Raw genomic sequence first — 25,015 nt, forward strand, 5'->3', positions numbered from 1 at the left:
ACCATCCTCAAACATTAATATATACATATATTTATTGATTTCAGATCCCACAATATATTTCATAGACATTCCTAAAAAGAAGCTGCAGTCCATCTGATTTGGCTGTGTTCCCATCTGACAGAAGAAAGGGCTAAGAAGCAAAAGTTGTGAGCATTTTGGGAGTTTGGAATGGGTAGTGACAGCTGTTTGTGAATGCCGTATTTTTTGGAGTATAAGACGCCCCTTTTTCCGCCCTAAAAGAGGCTGAAAATTCAGGTGCATCTTATACTCTGAATGCAGCTTTTTTAAAAACTTTTTTCCCCAACCCTAACTAGGAGCTAACGATTTCCCCAGCTCTTATCTTACAGGTTCTTTCACTGTTACTGTCTGCAAAAAATGTTTTTCAAGCTCTAAGTCTTTGCAAAGTTTTTTTTTTACTCTAACTTGCTCCAAGTAAGTTTCTTTCCAGCCCTAACCAGATGCTAACAATGTTCCCAGCTTTTACCAATTGCAAGGGCTCATTGTTACTCTCTGCTAAGAATGTTTTCCAAGCCCCGTCTCTGCAGTTTTTTCTTATTGCTCAGATTTTTTCTTTCCAGCCCTAACCAAGTTCTAACAATGTTCCCAGCTCTTACTGGCTTGCAAGCTATTTCATTGTTACTCTCTCCAAATAAGGTCTTTCCAAATAAGCAGGGGATAAAATAATGTGCTGAAACTGACCAGACTAAGGATGCTAGCCAGATGAATATCTGGTAAACAGATTCTTTTCCCTATTTTCCTTGCCAAAAACTAAGGTGCGTTTTATACTCCGGTGCCTCTTATACTCTGAAAAATATGGCAGGTGTTTAGTGATTGGTCAAGTCCATCATAAATAGTACATTTTGTGACTGTATTCAGAATGCCCTCCCAACATTCCAAAGATGTTAATCATCTCTTACAGTTTAGAGCACTGTATCACAAGATAAGAGTAGCCTATTGAATCTAAGTGGGAAGCCATCAAGAAAGACATGATTGCATCCTCTTATTTGAATTGAGAAACATGGCACTTCAGATAGTGAAATCATATGGCCAACTTAACTGTGACCCATTGACAGCTAAAAACCTTAAAAAAACTTTTAAAAGTCCAGTAAAAATGTGTATGGGTGGTTCTTGACTTATGGTAACAATTGGGACTAGAAGTTAGGTCTAAACAATGCAGTTCTTAAATGATCACCATGTAACCAGACCCAATTTTACAACCATTAGGTTGCTAAACAAATAACCATGGTCATTAAGTAATTCATGTGCTTGTTAAGTGAATTGACTTGACTTGTTGGAAACTGGCTGAGAAAGCCACAAATCTCATTCTTGTGACCACAAAGATACTGCAATTGTAAGTACAAGCCAGATGCCGAGTGTACTCATGTTGTGATCATGTGCCCATGGGGGTGTTGCAATGGTTGTAACTTTGAGGACAAATTATAAGTCACTTTTTCTGAGATCATCGCAACTTTGAGCTGTCATTAAACAAACAGTAAAAGTCACCAACTACCTATATTAATCCCTGGTGCTATTAGTTCCCTAGGCTGAATTATTCTTCTAATATTGTAGGTTTTTCTGTTTTCATTAACATAGCCAGTTCATCTTATCATACTATTCAAACCAAACCATTTTTTTTTGCTCTGTATGGGCAGTCTTAATTAAAACAAACCAATAATGCTCAAGACTGTCTTTAAAAAAAAATAGATGTATTGAATTGCTGAAGTCTAATGATATGAAGATAGCCAAAAAATCTTTACTTATCAGCAATATTCAGCTAGTCTGCAGCGTTCCTTATCTGCAAAAGTCTAGAAAAAGCTCTTGAAGTTTGGGTCAACCAAATCATTGCACGGGGCAAGTCTTTGCTGACCGGAAGTGGATCTTTTGTTTAGAGCTGACTGTGGGCTGAACCCATGACTTTGTTGATAATCATGAGACTGAGTTAATAAATCGTGAAATGAAAGACAGATTAAGTTTGCATTTCTATATGTAGTCCCCAATGTTCTTTGAGTCGGAGGAGATACATATTCTCATATTTTCGTAATAAGTCCTCAGAACAGTGGCTCTCATAAAGCCTGAATAGAAGTGCTTCTTCCAGAGATTCCTCATAATTTTTGGGGTCAATTTGATCTTCTTTTGTTATATTAAGTAACGGGGACAAATACATTCTCCCAGTCCAGGGATTCCAATCAACTGTTTGGTTCTGCTCTTCTTCCATCCCTGTTTCTTGGCTTTCCTTGGTCCTTGTTCCATTCTGGTGATGTTTTGAAGTTGTCTTTTGAGTTAGGAGAGATAGCAAAGTCTGTGGTTCTTTGGGGGCAGCTTCTTTTTCATCCAAAAAGGACCCTTTTCGGTCAGGCACCAAACAAATGTCTGCTATAACATTACACTCAGAACAGAAGGCCCGGTTGGGCTCATCAGCCATCAAATTTATCAGAGGGACTTCAGCATCGTATAATTGCAAAGAAGCAGGTTTCCTTTCATTCCAAAGGACTTCTTTTAATTGTCCCCCCAAAGGGGTATTTGGATCTTGTGTGCCAAACTGGGGGCAATAGTCCTGCTTTGTTCCACAGATAGGCAACTCTGACGTTGTTGCTTGTGAACTGTGCGGTGCACAATCTGGTTCACGAACACAGCTAAACATTTGTTGTTTCTCCTGAACTGGAATCATCTGTTCAGCCCTCACGTCAAATTCGTATACCACCGCCTCGTCATTGTGCATCTGGGGCGATTCCAACTCCGCCAGTTTTTCATGGCTTCCATTTTGTTCATTTTTTAGTACATTGTCCCTTTCTAAGAAATTATTGTTTCCCAGAACTTTTTTTGAAGCTTTCTCTTCTACACAGCTTTCCTCACCAATCTCAGCATTGATGTAGCCATTGATGATTCTCCGCTGATGGTTCTCCGGAAAGAATTTATGTTCTTCTACAACACTAACTGTAATGAAGTTAACCACTATTTTTTCAGAAGGAACAAAATTCTCTCTTCCAAAGCCTTGACTGTATTTCAAGATCTGTAGGGGGAAAAATGGTAAGACCTTAGAAAGAAAATGGCCCTGTCTGTTAAATATTGAGTAAATCTGGTAGAATATGCCTGTGACATAACTGCATGAACATTTCCTCAATAACATTTAATAATTATAATTATAATAATAATTTATTAGATTTGTATGCCGCCCCTCTCTGAAGACTCGGGTTGGCTCACAACAATAATAAAAACAATATTATAGCGAAACAAATCTAATATTAAAAAAGAAGCATATAAAACCCTATCATATTTAAAAACCAAACAACACATACACACATACTTTATATTTCCTATAAAACCTGCAATATTGAGTAAAGAATAAAAGATTAGTAACTAAGAGAGATATTGCTTGTTGGCATCCACAGTTTTATACGTTTCTCTAATAATTAGAAATAGATTTTGATCTACTCCTTCACCCATTTACCTCTTATCTCTCCCTCCCCTGGAATTTCTTCTCTATATTTTTTTTCTTTTTACCAAGATCTTATGGTTAATATTTCATACCTTTCTTTCTTTGACATGTACTTAAGAATTCACTTATTTACTGCTGTAATTTTTTTAGCAATAACATATCATTGCTGTTCAGCCTGTCCCACAATATATATGTGTCATGATGAGCAGTTTAAAAAGAAAACAATTTCTTTCTTACTTGACTGACTGACTTACTCATGGTGGCTTTGTACATTACATTGAGCCATGGCTGCTTTTAATCATGGTTCATTGTATATTATTGTCAACATTGTATAACCAATATTGCCAAGCAGGAAAACCAAATTATGTCTTAATGCAATATATGAACACAAATAATGTAATATATTGGTGGACACTTCAACTGAAAGATTCTTTATGCTTCAGCCCATGGACAGTTCGTAAGGCAAATAAATGTATTAAATTTTTTAAAAATCCAGTTTTCCAAACAACATATATGATTCATGTACGTATTTTTAAATACTTGTAAAATGTTGAGTGTTAAATTCAGTGAAAAACGCAAAAACTTTTTAAAAATCAATTCATTCTATAGCTTTCATTAAAGACTCAATGGCTTTCAGAATGCTAACGACCAGATGATTGCAAAGACTATACTGTAAATCCTTCCAATACCCACCAGTCAGTTAGAACTGAAAAAGATTCTTGATGAGAAGCAAACGTTTTCAAAGAGGAGAAAAACTGAAGAAAATCCAGTTGCCTTTTGGAAAAGCACATTTGGGACATCTTCTAATGCCATTTTCCCCGTCATTATGGGTAAAGCTTATTACTGATTTGGCACAATGTTGTCCGAGTAACTCTAGAAGATGCTGTAAGTCACTGGTAGAGATTCTCCATGGTCAAGTAAAGCACTTCCAAATAGTTACTTTGAGCTTTCCAGATAGTTGCACAGGTGAAAAAGAGACATCTTCCTACCAGAAATATAACCACTATCTGGCAATTGCTATTTTAAGAAAAGGAATTTGGGGCAATTGCTCCCTGATGTGGTTTGCTTCTTCAGTATTTATCAGAAGATAATTCTTCTGCTTGTGTAAACTGATTCAAGGTGGTGGTGACGGGGGAGAAATGTCAGGATATAAAACCTGAAGTAATATTGCAAGTACAGTAGAATTGTTGTAATTACTGTAATGTAAAGATAATGCTGAGTCATGGTGCTTCAGCAGAATGATGCAATCTATTCTACAGCCTGACTGGTCAGTGCATGTACTGTATATACTCGAGTATAAGCCGACCCGAGTATAAGCCGAGGCACCAGTTTTTGCCACAAAAACCTGGGAAAACTTATTGACCCGAGGTTAGAAAATGCAGTGGCTACTGGTAACTTATAAAAATGGAAACCAATAAAATTACATTAATTGAGACATCAGTAGATTAAATGTTTTAGAATATTTATTTTAAAGAAAACCAAAATTAGCTCTGTAAATTTAAAAGAGGGTAAACGAAAGCAATCTGGTAATAACAATAAATTAAAAAGTAAAAAAAGTAGCTCAATCAGCAACCAAGCTAAAACCTATTTCTAAACCTAACCCAGGGGTCTTTAAACTTGACAGTTTTAAGACTAGTGGACTTCAACTCCCAGAATTCCTGCACCAGCCATGCTACCTCAGGAGTGGGAGTTGAAGTCCACAAGCCTTAATCTTTCCAGGTTTGAAGACTTGCATTTCTAACCCTAACCCAGGGCTCTTTAAACTTGAGTTTTAAGACTAGTGGGCTTCAACTCCCAGAATTCCTGCACCAGCCATGCTACTTCAGGAGTAGGAGTTGAAGTCCACAAACCCTAATCTTTCCAGATTTGAAGACTTGCATTTCTAACCCTAACCCAGGGCTCTTTAAACTTGACATTTTTAAGACTAGTGGACTTCAACTCCCAGAATTCCTGCACCAGCCATGCTACTTCAGGAGTAGGAGTTGAAGTCCACAAGCCCTAATTTTTCCAGGTTTGAAGACTCTTGCATTTCTAACTCTAACCCAGGGCTCTTTAAACTTGAGTTTTTAGAAGCCTGGAGAGAGTTCATGCTGTTCCCCCCCCCCTCTTTAGCTTGCTGGCTGACTCGTTGGCTTGATCTCCCACCCCTGATCCTCCCTCCTCCTCGTCTCCCTTTATTGCCCCATGTGTTGTGCAGGGAAGCAGATTTGCTAAAGAGATCCACTTGGGACTGCAACAGGGAAAGGAGGAGGTGGAGAGCCAGAATAGCCCACAGCCACGGGGAGGAGGAGGAAAGGGAACAGCTGTCCTCCTCCTCCTCCTTCCCCTGCTGCCGTACCAAGTGGATCTCTGTAACAAATCTGCTTCTCTCTCCAGCTGGAGGCTTCTAAAGCCTGGAGAGAGTTCATGCCGTCCCCGTCCTCCCCGTTTAGCTTGCTGGCGGGGCGCCCTCTTGTGGTGATTCGGCGCCCTCCTGTGGTGACTCGAGTATAAGCCGAGGTCAGGTTTTTCAGCCCATTTTTGGGGCTGAAAAACTCGGCTTATACTCGAGTATATACGGTATATAATATTATACACCTTTTGTGTGAGTGTGGTTTAGTATGGTCTTGTGGTCTGGTTTAGTGTGATTTATTTTGGTAGTATAATGTAGTTTGCTGTGAAACAAGGTTGGTTAGTGTTTAGTATAGTGGTTTGTTTATAATATAGTATAGAGTGAATAGTTATTTTTGATACTACCACCGAAGAAGTAAAGAACTATTTGAAGAAACTCCTGCTGTAGTGTTTTCATTAAGAAACTTTTCCAGCAGCTGGTATTCTCCACGTTTTCAACGCAAGTTCAAAATAACTCTGACAAGAAATGCAAAATTGACTTCTATACAGCTGCTAATTCTTGTTGTTCTCCACTTGAGCATGGGAGAAATTACAGCACCAGCAATTCTGCACTTGCTGTCTGTATTTAATATCAATCATTGTTTCAGCTAAAGAGCTTCCCCCCCAATAATACTTTCCCCCCCAGTATAAACTAGGCTTCATTACACATTGCCTTAAATTCAATGCAATTAAATATACACTGCTCAAAAAAATAAAGGGAACACTTAAACAACAGAGTATAACTCCAAGTAAATCAAACTTCTGTGAAATCAAACTTCCACGTAGGAAGCAACACTGATTGACAATCAATTTCCCATGCTGTTGTGCACATTCAAATTTGTACAGAACAAAGTATTCAATGAGAATATTTCATTCATTCAGATCTAGGATGTGTTACTTGAGTGTTCCCTTTATTTTTTTGAGCAGTATATTTCAAAGATGGCAAAGAATCCTTACCAAGTTCTTGGGATATGCTTGCTTCACAAGATGAGTGTATCTATAAAGACAGCAACTTGTCACCAAAATAATCAGGACTAATAACAGGCCTGGTAAAGTATATCCAAAAATCACTGTTGCAGTTTGCTTGAAAGCTAGATCTGCTGAGAAAACATAGGTTAGATGTTATCCATTTGTCAAAGGGCCAGCAAGCAAAAAGCATTATTATTATTATTATTATTATTATTATTATTATTATTATTATTATTATTATCGGCTCCAATTGGTAGCTAATAAATAGATTTGGGTGAAAGAAGATGTAAATATTATGTATGAATTACTCTTATAGCGATATGTCAAAGAATGGATATGTAAGTAATAGGCAAATGAGCACAGTTATGTATATAATATGGAAATTCGGGGCGGCATATAAATTTAAATAATAAATAATAATAAATAAATGATTCACTTAAAAACTGCAGAGATTCACTTGGGTCAAAGAAGGTTGTAAAATCCGGTGCAACTGACTTTAACAACTGCCCTGTTTTGCTCAGGTCTCCACTGTCATAAGTCGAGGATTACTTGCACATTAGCAAGAAAATATACATAATATTTATATCTATTTGGAAGTTTCACATATTTTGAACTCTTTCTAATTTCTAGTATAAAAATTTAATTAGATTGGAGGGTTATTCAGAACTGAAATATGGCCTTTAGCTTCGGTGGAGAATTTTGACAGTTTTGCCCTCAACATATGCCCACGTATCAGCCAGCATGCTTATGAAATATATTATTTCCCCAAATATATTGCATGTTAGCAAGCATTAAAATAAGGTCTTTTCTTGCTTGTGTAACAGCTGGGTTATGTTCTTTTAAGTTCTATATTTAGGCTGTTCATCCCGAGTAAGTTATTGATTTCCCTGCCAGCACTTTCTTTCTTCGCCTAATTTATCTGCATTTATTAGGAATACATAGGCAATTAATAACGACTAAAAAGGACTGAGTTGCTTGTTTCTAATAAAAGATTTAAAATTATGCTCTTCAGAATCCCATCAAAGCAAAAATGCAACTACTTAGAGCTGAAAAGGAGTGGTTAAAAACAGATCTATTTTTGTAAGAGCAACTAGCAGAGGCCATATTAGTAGGAATGTTGTCTTTTCTATCCATCACGAGACTCAAATGGAAACCTAAGGTCAACTATGATAGATCTTGGTTACTCTTAAAAAAAGAAAGCAAATAGAGAGAGTTGGAAGTCAATTCTTATTTTTCTTCTCTTTCCTCATTTCTCCTTTCCTCCCCCCCCCACTGTGTTCTTCTATTTACTTTGTATTTTATATTTCATAATAGTTCAATAAAAATATTTACATCTAAAAGAACCCAAAATCATTGTGATGGTATAGAAACTGAGTTGTGGCAGATGTAACAGATGCAACACAGGAAATGTTATGTATCTTATAAAGCCAAAAGTTTCTTCTGAATAATTTTCAAGAGAATTAGAAACCAGTGTAGAATTCTTATTCATTCATTCATTCATTCATTCATTCATTCATTCATTCATTCATTCATTCATTCATTTTATTTATTAGATTTGTATGCCCCCCCTCTCCATAGACTTGGGGCGGCTAACAACAGTAATAAAAACAGCATGTAACAAATCTAATATTTAAAACCACTAAAAAACCCATATTAAAAACCAAACATACATACAGACATACCATGCACAAATTGTATAGGCCTAGGGAGAAGGAATATCTCAGTTCCCCCATGCCTGACGGCAGAGGTGGGTTTTAAGGAGCTTACGAAAGGCGTGGAGGGTGGGGGCAATTCTGATCTCTGGGGGGAGTTGGTTCCACAGGGCCAGGGCCGCCACAGAGAAGGCTCTTCCCCTGGGTCCTGCCAAACGACATTGTTTAGTTGACGGGACTCGGAGAAGGCCCACTCTGTGGGACCTAACTGGTCGCTGGGATTCGTGCGGCAGAAGGTGGTCCAGGAGATATTCTGGTCTGATGCCATGAAGGGCTTTATAGGTCATAACCAACACTTTGAATTGTGACCGCAAACAGATCGGCAACCAATGCAGACTGCAGAGTGTTGGTGTAACATTGGCATATTCAGGGAAGCCCATGATTGCTCTCGCAGATGCATTCTGCACAAGCTGAAGTTTCCGAACACTTTTCAAAGGTAGCAACTTTCATCTATTCGTAGTATTGATGACACGCAGAGGTTTTGTGTATTTTGTACTCCTTCGCTTACCTTTCAGAGTAGCGATGCAGTGTTCTTCAGATAATTCACTAAACAGGAGTGGAGTAATATATATCTGTATGGTGACACAGTATATCGTATTTGGCTGTAACTGCTGCACCTCCAATTGGTGGTTTTGAATGCAAAACATCCACTAAAGGAAGGAAGAAGGAAAATATTTTTACATTTTAAACTTAACTATATTAAGATGGTGGGGAATGTGTGTATGTCGGGGTGGTGGGCACAATTCACATTTCACTACGCACTGTTTTATGTTGTGTGATTTTAAATTGTTAAAAATCAATAAAAAATATTTATTTTAAAAAAAAACCTATATTAAGATGTCACCTACTGAACAACAACAAAAAAACACCAGATAACAAACCCTTTCTAAAAACTCTATAGTCTTGAAAACAGAAAACATGACATATATTTGGATTTCAAAAACCTAGCTGAAAGCACTATATAACAAGTAGATCATGCAATGTCATATACAGTACTTCCTGACTATACTTGGGGAAATAAAAGTTTGTTCTGCCCTTAAAAAGGAGGTTTTTTGGCCTTCAACAATATTTTGAGCGAGAGCTTTGTGCAGGCAACAGATGCTTGCAATTCAAACATCATAAGTTAACTCCTGGTTTGATATGATATCACTTATGCCACGTTGTGATATAGCTATAACAGTCAAAGACGTATTATTTTTATAATCTATTATGAATGTGCAAGCTGTGTTAAATATGGCACACACAAACAAGTCATTAGCTGGTTAACAGTTCCCAATCCTCTGAGGGCACATTTGGTTTTTGTTTTTTTAAAAAAAGGTGCTTTGGGAACAGTTAAAATTTGTGAGATATGGTTGGTCACATATAATCTAGTTGAGGACATTCTAAAATGTTCATAGCGCCCTCTTGTGGTTTGGCTAAGCAGAGAATTGGGAAAATCTGTATCCAGCTTTTCCTAAACCCTCAATTGTCCTACTGAAATTGGCAGCAAAATGTTCAATTTCCAACAATGTACTATTTAGGAATTATTTTTATATACAAAAATGAGGGTAGATGTGGAAACAAATACTGTATCTGGGTGGCAAACAAATTGGATTTTCGGCCTGTAGTGAAATATGATACCCTGTTTTCCCGAAAATAAGTTACCCCTGAAAGTAAGACATAGGAGAGGTTTCGTAGAATTGCCTAATATAAGGCATTCCCCGAAAGTAAGACATAGGAGACGTTTCGTTTTGCAGCATTCCCAAACAGAACATATATAACACTGCTGTCCATAAATTGCATCCCAAAACGCTGCATCAATCAGATTTAAAACGCATCCAACATGGTAATAATAACAATAATAATAATAATAATAATAATAATAATAATAATAATAATAATAATAATTTATTGGATTTGTATGCCGCCCCTCTCTGTAGACTCGGAGCGGCTAACAACAATAATAAAAACAGCATATGACAATCCATGTGACAATCCAATAATAAAACAACTAAAAACCCTTATTATAAAACCAAACATACAGACAAACATACCATGCATAACTTGTAATGACCTAGGGGGAAGGAATATCTCAACTCCCCCATGCCTGGTGGTATAAATGAGTCTTGAGTAGTTGGGGGCAATTCTAATCTCCGGGGGGGAGTTGGTTCCAGAGGGCCAGGGCCGCCACAGAGAAGGCTCTTCCCCTGGGGCCCGCCAAACAACATTGTTTAGTCGAAGGGACCCGGAGAAGGCCAACTCTGTGGGACCTTATCAGTCGCTGGGATTCGTGCAGTAGCAGGCGGTTCCAGAGGTAATCTGGTCCAATGCCATGTAGGGCTTTAAAGGTCATGACCAACACTTTGAATTGTGACCGGAAACTGATCGGCAGCCAATGCAAGCCACGGAGTGTTGAGGAAACGTGGGCGAATGTTGGAAGCCCCACGATTGCTCTCGCGGCTGCATTCTGCACGATCTGGAGTTTCCGAACACTTTTCAAAGGTAGCCCCATGTAGAGAGAGTGTTGCAGTAGTACATAATGGTATGGTAGTAGTAAGAAATTCTTGATGGGATTCACAGTTTGTCTGGTTATGCTGCTTTGTGATGACAACTACTGTACAGTATATAATAAATGTTCATTTTTTTGTTCAGCAATAAATGTGAATTCTTCATTGAAAAAAAGAGACATCCCCTGAAAATAAGACGTAGCACATCTTTGGGAGCAAAAATTAATATAAGACGCTGTCTTATTTTTGGGGTAACAGGGTAGTAACTACAAACTCAAAAGTAAGTTGGAAAAAAATAAAACTGTCCCTGTTACTTCGCCTTTCTATCATGTTTACTCCCTTCTTATGACATATTTTGGAGCCATTCCATTGGATGACCTTAAAATTCCTCCGCTAATCTTGGGGGAAAATCTCCATCCTCCCTAATGTGCTGGGTTAACCTAGTCTTTCTTTACCGATGGCATTATTGGGTCTGCTACATTTGTAGCATCATCTAATTCCATTTTGACTTTGTGCTAAGTGGAATATCCAGTCTCTACATTTCTATATTCCCCCCCCCCCCTTCTTCCTCTCATGCACACATCATGCTTGAGAGAGGGGGGCAGGCAAAGAAAAGTGAAGAATCGGGGTAGAGAAAAATATTTCAAGCAGGCAAAAATCTCAAAGCACTTGCCTAGAAGGGCAGAAAGTATCAGTTCCGTTTCTTTCCCTCTCCTTCTCCCTCTGTCCTATCTATCTATCTATCTATCTATCTATCTATCTATCTATCTATCTATCTATCTATCTATCACCTACCTACCTATCATCTCTTTATCTATCTGTCTGTCTGTCTGTCTATCTATCTATCACCTACCTACCTACCTATCATCCCTTTATCTATCTATCTATCTGTCCGTCCGTCCGTCCGTCCGTCCGTCCGTCCACCCACCCACCCACCTACCTACCTACCTACCATCTATCTTTATCTATCTATCTATCTATCTCCTACCTATCTATCTATCTATCTATCTATCTATCTATCTATCTATCTATCTATCTATCTATCTATCATCTACCTACCTACCTACCTACCTATTTATCATCTATCCTCTTTTTTGAGAGGGACCTTATTTAAGGTATTAGTCAGCAAGGCAGATGGACAGTGATACCATAGGAAGTACAGTGGTTCCAGATTATATTTAGATTGCTTCTCTTTGGGGCTTTGTCGTGCTCTGTAGTTGCTTCATAGCTTTGCTTCTCATTTTTACTTCTGGCCTTGTTTCTTGAATTGTTTTTTTTTTTCAGTCCACACTTGCCATATTTGGTAATTAGATGGAGGATAAGCATTGATTTGACCTGGCAACCTGCCCTGGAGTTCCAGGTGCATCTTTCTTTTCCAGGAATTCATATACATTGGCAACTCCTCAAGTAGGGGTGGGGGAGGAGGGGAAGCTTGGGAAAGAAAACACATTTTGAAAACAAGAACGCCCTCCAACATGGAGCAGTTCTCCTCCAACATATAATCATCTGCTCTAAAGACTGCAAGTTTCCTACTACATAGGTGCTTCTAAAAAAACCCCAAAACATTAAACTGGGAACATCTACAAACACAGACAGCAGGCACAGGTACATTCTCGCTGCATCTACAGTTACCGTCCCTGAAGACAGGCTTGGATTTTATCTTTGTCCATCTACATCAGTGTTTTTCAATCCCAGCACCTTTAGTACGGGTGGAGTTGGCATCTGCTCATCTTAAAGTCACTGAGTTTGAGCTATATCTTCACGAGCCAGGAGAACGCCACTTCTGTTTCGCCTGTAGCACAATCCATTCAAATTGCCGAGCAATCGTTTCCATTTCCAACTTACCCTTTTATTTATGTTTTTGTTGAACACTGACACGTTATATTGTAGGCCCGAGTATATTTTGTCCAAATATACGGGTTCTTCCCTGGGATTTCTCTTCCATTTCTCGGGGGAAACGACAGTGACTGAAATAGAATTCTCGGTAGACGAGAGGATAAATGCAGGTGGATCGATAGTTGCTGAAAAAACAAACATATATCATTATTTATAATATTCTCATCATTCCTATCACCCATTTCCTCCCACTTAGGACTGTATGACTGTAACTTGTTGCTTATATCCTAAGATTTTTATTAATATTGATTGTTTCTTCGTTGCTTATTTGACCCCGATGACAATCATTAAGTGTTGTACCACATGATTCTTGACAAATGTATATTTTATTTTATGTACGCTGAGAGCATATGCACCAAGACAAATTCCTTGTGTGTCCAATCACACTTGGCCAATAAAATTCTATTCTATTCTATTCTATTCAAGTAAGAACACAATAGAGGAGACTATTTGTAGCTCAGGGTTAAAATGAGGGTTCCTTGGTGCTCTTTAAGCTTGGTTGTTTTCTTGCAGATGTTTCACTACCCAAAGTAGGTAGCGTCTTCAGTGCTAATGATGATATTATCTAGCAGTGATGTTGTTACCTAGTTTGGGTAATGAAATGTCTTCAAGAAGACATCAAGAACCCCCTCAATAAGAACACAAAACCAACTGAGTCAGAATTCCTTTGTTGATCTATCTGGTATATTTTTTATCTTGAACTTTTCAGGAACACATGTTTAGGCTCGCCTACTCCAACTGGTACCACACCATATTGTTTCACTACATTGATTGTCCTTCCAATCAGCATCAATCATTGTGGCTAGACATGAGGAAGCTTAGAGCCCAACACAACCAGAGAGGACCAGGTTGGGTAGTCTGACTTATATAAGAAAAGTTTTAATAACATCCCTTCAATTGTGTTGTTAATTTGTATGTATTTAGAAAATTCAGTATATTGAGTAGGATCTAAAAAAAAAAAATCCAACCACCCAAGACAGTTTCTCCATGAGTCAAAAGACATTTATATTGGTTTTCATAATCAATTTGCCTTTGAATGCATACCATGGGGCCACCTTGGCTTTGAAATTGAAGGAAGATTAAAAACTAGTTCCTGATGAAGTATGAAGATTTTTAAAAATCAAAGTGAGAGAAAAATGAAGCTACTAGACTAGTCCAGACTTCTCACTGAATCTACATATTGCAATAAATCTCCTCAGGAGCTGTAAAAAAACCCTTTATGAATTTTGGACTATTAGGAAGCATGCCTTCAAAGCTCAGGGCAATGATTTTAGTTCTATAAAGACAGTCTGATCAATAAAATACTTATTCTATGTGCAAGAAAAACTATTTCTATAGTCGTAAACAATAAGACAATGTAATCCTGAATGCCTCTGCCTTTCCATTCATGCTGTCACCCTGTGCAGGTTGGTTTTCCTCTGATGTCAAGTATATTTTATCAGGATTCATAGAAACATAGAAACATAGAAGACTGACGGCAGAAAAAGACCTAATGATCTATCTAGTCTGCCCTTATACTATTCTTTGTATTTTGTCTTAGGATGGATATACAGTATGTTTATCCCAGGCATGTTTAAATTCAATTACTGTGGATTTACCAACCATGTCTGCTGGAAGTTTGTTCCAAGGATCTACTACTCTTTCAGTAAAATAATATTTTCTCATGTTGCTTTTGATCTTTGCCCCAACTCGCTTCAGATTGTGTCCCCTTGTTCTTGTGTTCACTTTCCTATTCAATCTGGGTCAGCCACTGGAATTAGAAGTTTAATCTGGTAACCTTTGGATCTGTGTTGGAATCCATCCGCAGGGAACTTCTCTCTCACTGGAATGGAGTTTCCTGAGGATGTGCTCCAGCACCAGTTCGAAAAATCATAATCACTGGTCCCAGTGATTGACCCAGATGGATCCTATGACATTATTCTGGGGCACATATATTTGCCTTCATTCAAAAGTATACTGCTCAAAAAAATAAAGGGAACACTCAAAGAACACGTCCTAGATCTGAATGAATGAAATATCCTCATTGAATACTTTGTTCTGTACAAAGTTGAATGTGCACAACAGCATGTGGAATTGATTGTCAATCAGTGTTGCTTCCTAAGTGGACAGTTTGATTTCACAGAAGTTTGATTTACTTGGAGTTATATTGTGTTCTTTAAGTGTTCTGTTTATTTTTTTGAGCAGTGTATATTGTAGAACATGGGCATTAAATTCGATCACGTCACATGATGTATCGTGACGCATCACTTCCCCCCCCTTTATGAAACTGTGGTGAGTATGACTTGTGTGTGATGTACCCAGCCCACGGATTTAATTTACCACACCTGTTCTAGAATAAAAATAAGTTTCTGAAACAATATGTTCCTCTGTTCTAGGATGCATGCTAAGAAACATTGCTAATACATGCTAGGATTGTTATGGGTGCCTACAAGCACAGAAGGCCACCGAAATTAAATAAGACAGAGACACAAGTTATATTGAACAAGAGATTTTGAGATTTTTAATTTCTGTATTGGGGAAATGAAAGTGTGTATCTGTCTCTGTTTCCCATGGAGAAAAAACAATTGCTGCCAACCTGCCTTCCACTGAGGACCTGTATACTGCACGAGTCAAAAAGAGGGCGGGAAAAATATTTACTGACCCCTTGCATCCTGGACATAAACCGTTTCAACTCCTACCCTCAAAACGTCGCTACAGAGCACTGCACACCAAGACAACTAGACACAAGGACAGTTTTTCCCCGAACACCATCACTCTACTAAACAAATAATTCCCTCAATACTGTCAGACTTTCTACTAAATCTGCACTTCTATTCTACTAGTTTTTCTCATCATTCCCATCATCCTTTTCCTCCCACTTAGGACTGTATGACTGTAACTTGTTGCTTGTGTCCTAAGATTTTTATTAATATTTATTGTTCTTCATTGCTTATTTGACCCCTATGACAATTGTGTGGTCACCCTGGAAACAGTGAAAGACCAGCCCGTGGTTCCTCAGTCTGGCCCAGGCTGACCGGGTGTTGATCTACAATCTGGTGGCAACTGGCAGGATGTTAGAGAAAGCTGTGGCAGCCAAAAATGGAGCTTTGGAGGGCTGCGATGGGCCTCCCAAGTTCAGTTTTCATTGGCAGAGTGCTGTAGTAGGCCATGTTTATGTTTATGTTTATTTAGATTTGTATGCCGCCCCTCTCCGCAGACTCGCAGACTCCGCAGACTCTCCATCCCACTCAGCCCTGCCTGGGCCACCACAGGTGCCCCCAACAGGAATGACATCAAGCTATCCATGGCCACTCCAGCCACATCCACTCAGCCCCTCAAGGCCAAACACAACTTGATATGGCCCTCAATGAAACCAAATTTGACATCCTTGCTATAGAACAGTGTTTCCCAATCTTGGCAACTTGGAGCTTTGGCTGGCTGGGTAATTTTGGGAGTTGAAGTCCAGACGTCTTCAAGTTACCAAGGTTGGGAAACATTGCTATAGAACAATCCTCAGGCTGTGTTTAGACCTCTTTCACCCATCATACATTTTGGATATTTCAATATGTGTCTGTTGCATGAAATCAGTGGTGACTGACATGGGTTGAAATCACAAATATCTAACAGCAGTGGCTGTCCTCCTGCATCTCACAACACTGTTATGAACATACATTAGTTGTCCTTACTGTCTGTAAATGGATTGAACCTGGGTGATTCTGCCCAGACAGAACAATTTCCGTTTAGAGAGACTTTCACTCTGGCATGATATTGTTCTTTGTGGTTGTACGTTCCATGTGAGAGGTCACACCAGGTCTGGTTGATATTCTTACATTCTGGATACTTAATCCATTTATCTGTGCCATATCTGAATATCAAAAGGTAAAAGAAAAAGAGTCAAAATTAGTACTTCAGCGATTAAACCTCAGTTGGGGTTGCTCTGGGGAAGAGAGAAAGAGGGAGTTTTGTAAGATTTTGTTGTTGTTTAAACATTAAATAGTCTGTTTTGAGATGTCAGAAACTGCACTTGGGGAATCTCTTCCAAAAAAAGTGCATTGGGGCGTGGAAGGGGTAGATGTGTCAAAAATAGCACAATAAATTCTGTTTCTGGAATTATCTGCTGCTGAGTTTTATATGGGCTGTGTCTGCAACTCTTTAAAGCAGCTATATTGTTCCCTGGAATCCCTGGCTAACTGTAGAATTGATATACAATCCTGGAAAAAGTCAGGGTTATTTTAAGGAGTTGCTATGGCTGCTACATTCATGATACACCTATTGCAAAGTGGACTTTTAGAATCCAGCCTGAAGGGAGGCAGAGTATTACTATTCTATGTTATTTGTATTTGTATTTATTAGATTTGCATGCCGCCCCTCTCCGCAGACTCGGGGCGGCTCACAACAGTGACAAGAACAATATATATTGACAAATCTAATAATTAAAATCTAAGGTAACAATTACACATTTAAAAAATCTAAAAGCAAGGAACCCCAATATAAAAAACATACATACAGTTATATCATGCACTAGAACTACATAGGCAGGGGGAGATGTCTCAGTTCCCCCATGCTTGACAACAGAGGTGGGTTTTAAGGAGTTTACGAAAGGCAAGGAGGGTGGGGACAATTCTAATCTCCGGGGGGAGTTGGTTCCAGAGGGCCGGGGCCGCCACAGAGAAGGCTCTTCCCCTGGGCCCCGCCAAACGACATTGTTTTGTTGACGGGACCCGGAGAAGGCCCACTCTGTGGGACCTAACTGGTCACTGGGATTCGTGCAGCAGAAGGTGGTCTTGTAGATACCCTGGTCCGGTGCCATGAAGGGCTTTATAGGTGATAACCAACACTTTGAATTGTGACCGGAAACTGATCAGCAACCAATGCAGACTGCAGAGTGTTGGAGTAACATGGGCATATTTGGAAAAGCCCATGATTGCTCTCGCAGCTGCATTCTGCACGATCTGAAGTTTCCGAACACTTTTCAAAGGTAGCCCCATGTAGAGAGCGTTACAGTAGTCGAGCCTCGAGGTGATGAGGGCATGAGTGACTGTGAGCAGTGACTCACGGTCCAAATATTCCCATACATCAAGAAAAATAAAGTTATTTTATGTTCAGTTCTTGTGGAACACTATGACTTTAAAATAAATATTTTCTTCCTTAATTAGGTGCTAGTATGGAGGGGTATTTGATGAAGCAGCAAAAATAAGATGTAAGGACCAATTTTTCAAGGGCTATGAACTATTTCAAACATCTAGCATTATCCCTGAGAAGTGGGCAGCTTTTCAATGTCCAATATTGCATTTTTCAGCATACAGGTAATTCTCGAGTTATGACCACAATGGAACCCCAAATTTCTATTGCTAAGTGAGACATTTCTTAAGTGAGTTTGCCCCACTTTACGACTTTTCTGGGCAGAGTTGTAAAGTGAATCATTGCATTTGTTAAGTTATTAGCATGGTTGTTAAGTGAACCCAGTACTCTACTGAGAACTTCAGCAAGCAGTAAATCGGAGTGAGTAGAAATACCCATTAGCTCTTTGCTATGTGCTCTCTCCTCTTAATACTCTCCCAGGCAGCCAGTTGCAGAAGAAATATTTCTCAGTGAAAGACTGAATAAACCTCTGATGTAGAAATTTGAAAATTAACCTTAGGACCACAGGAGCTGCCTCCCTCGTTTATAGTCTTCAGACTCTTATGGAAGCAGAAGGATGCATTTGCACATGGAAACAGCTGATTTTTACAATATACAGAGTGTAAAATTCAATGGCCAACATACATCAAATACTTCACTTTATAATTTAATTTGTTGTCCGTTATTCCTTCTGGTGGCAACCAATGCAGGATGTTCTTCATGTTTCTGGAGATAAAATGGACATCCCGTGGGCTGGGCAAAAGACAATTTGATGCTATTAGGGGGAAAAAAAACCAAATTACACAAATGAACAATTAGATTATGATTCACACATTAAAAATGGGGGGGGGGGGTTGTTTTTAAAATAGATGGAGGGGCTTTGACAGAATGAACACTTTTGGTTGGAGCAGAAGTTGTTGCAGGACAATTGTTCCATCTCCCTTCTTAGGCATTGAAAAAGAAAGGTTGCTTTTTGCTGCCATCTAGTATTTTCACCTGCAAAAAGCAATCCTAAAATTTTAATAGAGAGTTTGGTGGTCAAGGTTGTTATTGTATTAAGGTCGTTATTGTGATTAAGGTTGTTTATGTGAAGAAACAGAGTGAAGGTGTGTGGGATATGTTTGATGTTTTGGGTTATTTGTAAAAATAAAAAAGGTGGAATACAAATAAATAACATAAAAATAATATCTATTCCCATTTTTTAATGCTAATGTGGTGAGTTTGTTTTAATTATAAGGATACAATTTCAATACTGGTAGATTGAAGTTAAAAATGATCATTGGGTTTATATTTTCCTGACTAATTCTAAGAATATAAGTTGGAAAATTTAATAGAGTATCAAGTTTTGTGGTCTTTTTTTGGAAACTCCTGGCAATTTCTGGGGTTGATGTACAGTATGAAAGTGTTCTGTTTCTGGGATAGCAAACAGATGGGCCTGTAAGGACCTGTTTGGTTGCAGATTAGATTTTGATGATGAGATTCACTGAATATTTAACTTTATTGAAAAACTCTACAGAAACAGATAGTACTCACTTACCAATCCCTTGTTCAGCCATCGTTTGAAGTTAGACTGATAATAACAATAAATGTATGACCACCTTTGCAGCACCTAGCAGGAGCTGCAGTGACTTAGTGGTTAGAGTGCAGTACTGCAGGCTACTTCTGATGACCACCGGCTAACGTCAGTTTGGCAGATCGAATCTCACTAGGCTCAAAGTTGACTCAGCCTTCCATCCTTCCAAGGTGGGTAAAATGGGGACCCAGATTGTTGGGGGCAACAGACTGACTCTGTAAAAGCACTCTAAATAAGTCTAAATGCTATTGCTATCCTCTAGTCACATGAGAGTAAGCTATTTGAGTAGCACAGACAAGGCTCCCAGCCAGTGAAGGGCTACCAAAATTTTTACTACCACACTGTGGGCGTGGCTTATGCAGGACACCCTGCACTTTCTTTCAACATCTTTCAGTGCAATTGGGTGCTCTGGGGTGGACCTCCATTTTCGCTACCCCACTGCGTTCCCACGGCCCACCCCCGTCCGGTCAGTAGCTCACCCCTGCTCCCAGCCCTGGGCTGCAGTGTAAACACATTGCTTTTGATGTGTACAAAGCAATGAGCAGGCGATTGAGTACTGCAAGAGTAGGGGAGTGATTAGGAAGCAACCAAATATTTGGCAGAAGGTATATACTTGTTGGGACAAAAAGAAGATATAAGTTAGTTGTTGTGATTATATATAACATAAATGTAATTTCTTATTCTCTTATCTTCTTTACTTTTGTTTGATTTAATCTACAAATCAACAATATATATATATATGTATATATATGTGTCACATATATATATGTGACACATACAGATAGAATTGTCGGCTATCAATAAAATTAACTGCCTTGGAAATGGCCCTGGGTTGGGCCGAGAGGCAAATAAGGAGCTGTGATGTTCCTTCAAATACACCAGGGTGATTCGACACAAAAATATGTAACCCTTCCCTGGTGCAGAGCTGAAGGGATTGGAGACTGTAGCCTATGAGGATAATTCTCTGCCTTACAAGGCAAAGGTTGCAGGTTCAAGTCCCAGTGGGTATGGCTAGCTGATGAGGCCAAAATAGGGCCAAAATAGATCTATCCTAGTCTCCCTTAATTTTCAAATTCAGCAAAAAAACATGTCACACACACACACACACACACACACACACACATATTAGAAGTGCTTTTATGTAGTGTGTTATAATAGATATTTTTACATATTTGTTTAGACGGTGTTAAATAATAATAAGATCTTCTTTCCTTTTATAAAATGAAGACTTCTATTTTAAGCGGAGCGATTATAGCTCCATTAAATGTTATATGTTGTGTTTGTCATGTTTGTTTGAAAAACAATAAAAATATTTTTTTTTAAAGGAAGCAACCAAATACATGAAAAGTAAAGAGTATAAAGTATAAAATTGAGTAGTTTCATTTTTTCGGGCAGGAAAATACAGTGGTGATCACATGATTTCCCACTTCATGACTGCTTTCCTCAGCAGTGGCATTGAGGGTTCCAATTAAGGTTATTAACTAAGGACCAACTATAGCCCTTGGTTATTGGTTGCTCTTCCAGCAACCATTAATAAAATAGAATTCTTTATTGGCCAAGTGTGATTGGACACACAAATAATTTGTCTTTGGTGCATATGCTCTCAGTGTACATAAAATAAAAAGATACATTTGTCAAGAATCATGAGGCATAACACTAAATTATTGTCATAGGGGTCAAATAAGCAATCAGAAAACAATCTATATTAATAACAATCTTAAGGATACAAGCAACAAGTTACAGTCACGCAGTCATAAGTGGCAGGAGATGGGTGATAGAAATAATGAAAAAAAAGTAGTAGTATTAGTAGTGCAGACTTAGTAAACAGTTTGACAGTGTTGAGGGAATTATTTGTTTAGCAGAGTGACGGCGTTTGGGAAAAATATTGTTGTTGTCTTGGTGTGTGGTGCTCTATAACAGTTAGAATGGTGCTAAAAGAGGAGATTTAAGACCTATCCATGATTGCAATTGAGCGCTTGGCAACTGGCATGCATTTATGATGGTGCACCGTGGTGGTACAGTGGTTAGAATGTAATACTGCAGGCTACTTCTGCTAACTGCTACCTGACTGCAGTTTGGCAGTTAGAATCTCATCAGGTTCACGGTTGACTCAGCCTTCCATTCTTATGAGGTTGGTAAAAAAAAAGGGGTCCAGATTGTTGGGGGCAATTGGCTGACTGTGCAAACCTCTTAGAGAGAACTGTAAAGCACTGTAAAGCGGTATATAAATCTAAATGCTGTTTCTATGGTCCCAGCATCCCATGATTGCCATTTATGAATTTCATAACCAGCTTCCAACAAGCAAAATCAATGGGGAAGCTGATTGGAAGTTACCAGTTGTAGCCATATGGTCTCATGCTTAAGGATCATAATGGATTCAATTCACAACTGTAGCTGGAATTGATATCATGTTGAGCATGGTCACTTGATGATTCAATTTATAACTGTGTCACTTAGCAACAGCAAGAGATTGCCAGCACCTGAATTTGAAAATTACTTGACTGATATGATTTAGTCTTGTAAATTACTGACAAAATATGGGGATAATATTTTTAATTACTTAAATGTATTTATGGAGATCTTTTAACGAAAGCTGTTAATATTATATTAAATTATGCTCCAAAACTTTGAGTTCTGATTATTTTTGGGGAATTATGGTTATATCAAATCTGGAGTATTGCTAAAATAATTATTTTGACAAATTGGAAAGGTAGTATTATTCCTGACATTAAGGAGTAGATTCATGAGATGTGCAATTTATTTATCTTTGAAAAGGCAATTCTATCTACTGCACTAATAAAAATGATACATGCTCCCCTTTGACACAGATTTTGAAACAATTTGTAACACTAAACAGTCATAATTTATTTTCTTTAATTTAGATAGGTTTTAAGTATGTTATGATATATTAGGATATCTCTATTTATTTACCCTTTTTTCTTAAGGGCTAGTTATGGTTTTTTGTTTTTTTTAAATAAGTTTTCCATTTTTGCACATATTTTTCTTATAAAACTTTTAAAGATAAATAAGCCTAGTTGAAATAAAAGACTGAAGTTCTGTTTCAAGTCTGTGTTTATTTGTACTATATGTGTGCAAACAGCCAATAGTTTACTTAATCTGGTTATAGAATTAACCACGTTTTGAATTTGCATAAAACAATCAATCGTAAAATAACCAAACTAGCTGGATTCACTAATTGAAGTTAGTGATTAAATTTAACCAATAAGCTGTCAAGTTTATTATAACTCTGATCAAATGTCTGTGAGAGCTCAGTATATAATGCAGAATTCTATGCATTTGATTTTAACTATTGTATATTTATCTTTTTAACGATACATGGTGACTTTGCAAGTATCATTTTCATGTAGGCCCATCATAATATGGAGTTATTTTTACCATTCTTTAAAAAAAAAACATTTACAACCCAGTTGCACTGGTATGTCACTTTTTCTCCAAGAAAATCAAGATAGCATATGTGGATTTTTCACCCTCTCTCTAGGAAAACAATTTGTTCAAAATCTGCCAGGAAGCTTCATTGCTGAATGGAGATTTGGGTCTGGGTCTTAGTGTAACCATCTAATCGCTCCACACTTCGCCCTGCGCAATAGCTGATACTTAGATCTATCAAAACTGCAGGGCGGAGGAGGTACCCATCCCTAGAAGTAACTTCAAAGCAACAGCAGGGCTCTGTTTTTGAGTGAGCTGTCCAACAATGCGAGAAATCTTGAAGAATCACCAGAGACAATTTGAAAAGCTCACATGGGAAAAACAGCCCAGCCCCATTCTAAGCCAAATACCTGTCTGATCGGGTTCAGCTACCTGTTTAAAACCTTGCACTTTTTCCCTAAGCCTATTTAAGCCGACTTGCACACATTTTGTATAAACAGAGCGCCACTTTATAAAAGCCAGCTTGGTTGCCACCTACCACCCACTGGTGATTCATTCACTCTGCAAGTGTATTCAGAGGCAACCCCTTTCCTAATACTGTATTGCAGATAACAGCTTTAAAGCAGATTCCAAGACCTAACTACGACCCATTATAATATTATTATTATTATTATTATTATTATTATTATTATTATTATTATTGTTGTTGTTGTTGATGTTGTTGTTATTGTTGTTATTGTTATTGTTGTTATTAATATCTTTATCTTTTTCTTTTATGTGCGCTGAGAGCATATGCACCAAGACAAATTCCTTGTGCGTCAAAATCACACTTGGTCAATAAAATTGTATTCTATTCTTATTCTTACTGTTGTTGTTGTTGTTATTGCTATTATTATTATTATTATCATCATCATCATTATTGCTGACGCTGGACGCCTTTTTAAAAAAATAGATGATCATCTTCATCGATCGACTCCATCCATCGCTCTCAGCAAAATCGTGCCAGGAGCAAAAGCGGCTCATCGTTTTGGGGTTCGAGTCCAAAGCTGCGAGGAAGCTGCCCCACCTTGCAAGACCCCCCCCCCTCCATAACCTACCTGCCGCCTCTGGAAGAGGCGCGGGGAAGACCAGCCGTAGCAGGAGGAGCCAGAGAGCTGCCGCCGCGGGGTCACTCATTGAGAAGGGACAGCGCCTGTGCGTTGCATGATGCTCGTCTCCGCCACCAATTGGATCCGGACGCAAAGGGCGACAGCAAGCGGCGCCCCCGCCACCAGCCCAAGCGGAGAACTTCCGCCCTTCCCAGGGCTGAACCCCACTTAGCTACTCCTGCCGGGCCGAACTTTTGGTCGTCCCCCCGGAAAAGGGAGCAATAGTGTCGCGGACTTGGCGTGATTTCCAGGGCTCGGGCTAATTGCTTGCAAGATGCGCTCTCGCGCCTGGTTTCCCGAATCCAAAAGTAGTCAGAAGCCACGCCTGCTTATTAAGCTGAATAGGGGCGAGATGGGATCGGGGTGAAGAACGCCCTCCGCCGGAATGCTAGCCCCATGTAGGGCCCCTGGCTGGGGGTTTAAATATTTTTTTCGGGGGGGAGGGAGGGAAGGCAGTCGAATTGCAGGGTTAAGATGCTGGCCAATCTCGTCAACAACTAAGCTCTTGTTTCATCTTTTCTCTCCCTCCCCCACCCCCACCCCACTTTTCGCTGAGGGCAAATACAATTTTACATAAGGCTTTTCTTCCAGAAAGTTGTCTCATTGATGGATTGATTTTGGTTTAACTCTTACGGTATTTACCCTAGCGTTATGAAATCTTCCTGTTTCTAAATTGCTACGTGTGGGGGCATTGGGAAGCTGTGAAGTGCCACAGCTTCCCCCCTCATCTTCCCCCCTCACCTTTCCTGACTCAACATATAGAAACATAGAAACATAGAAGATTGATGGCAGAAAAAGATCTCATGGTCCATCTAGTCTGCCCTTATACTATTTCCCGTATTTTATTTTAGGATGGATTTATCCCAGGCATGTTTAAATTCAGTTACTGTGGATTTACCAATCACCTCTGCTGGAAGTTTGTTCCAAGCATCTGCTAC

The 25,015-nt window shown here is 38.8% G+C and overlaps 1 protein-coding gene across 1 annotated transcript; it reads right to left on the reverse strand.

The window, feature by feature from the left end:
* Nucleotides 1–1,685: 1,685 nt before the first annotated feature.
* LOC139161153 (interleukin-20 receptor subunit alpha-like) lies at nt 1,686–24,245 on the reverse strand. Its single transcript, XM_070739912.1, has 7 exons — nt 24,027–24,245; nt 18,615–18,744; nt 16,535–16,713; nt 12,819–12,994; nt 8,996–9,137; nt 6,764–6,906; nt 1,686–3,010 (listed from the first exon to the last, which is right to left on the reverse strand). Exons 1-7 carry the CDS (start codon nt 24,103–24,105, stop codon nt 1,967–1,969), a joined length of 1,893 nt encoding a protein of 630 aa, XP_070596013.1. The 5' UTR covers nt 24,106–24,245; the 3' UTR covers nt 1,686–1,966.
* Nucleotides 24,246–25,015: the final 770 nt, after the last annotated feature.

The sequence above is a fragment of the Erythrolamprus reginae genome, chromosome 1 (genome assembly GCF_031021105.1).
Source record: "Erythrolamprus reginae isolate rEryReg1 chromosome 1, rEryReg1.hap1, whole genome shotgun sequence".
In the NCBI taxonomy this organism is placed as follows: Eukaryota; Metazoa; Chordata; class Lepidosauria; order Squamata; family Dipsadidae; genus Erythrolamprus; species Erythrolamprus reginae.

Coding starts and splice junctions, on each gene's coding strand:
- LOC139161153 (XM_070739912.1), bottom strand. CDS start 24,105: ATGAGTGACCCCGCGGCGGCAGCTCTCTGGCTCCTCCTGCTACGGCTG. Junction 16,714..18,614: donor TATAAAGTGAAGTATTTGAT/GTATGTTGGCCA, acceptor TTTGATATTCAG/ATATGGCACAGATAAATGGA. Junction 9,138..12,818: donor ACAAAAACATAAATAAAAGG/GTAAGTTGGAAA, acceptor TCCTTCCTTTAG/TGGATGTTTTGCATTCAAAA.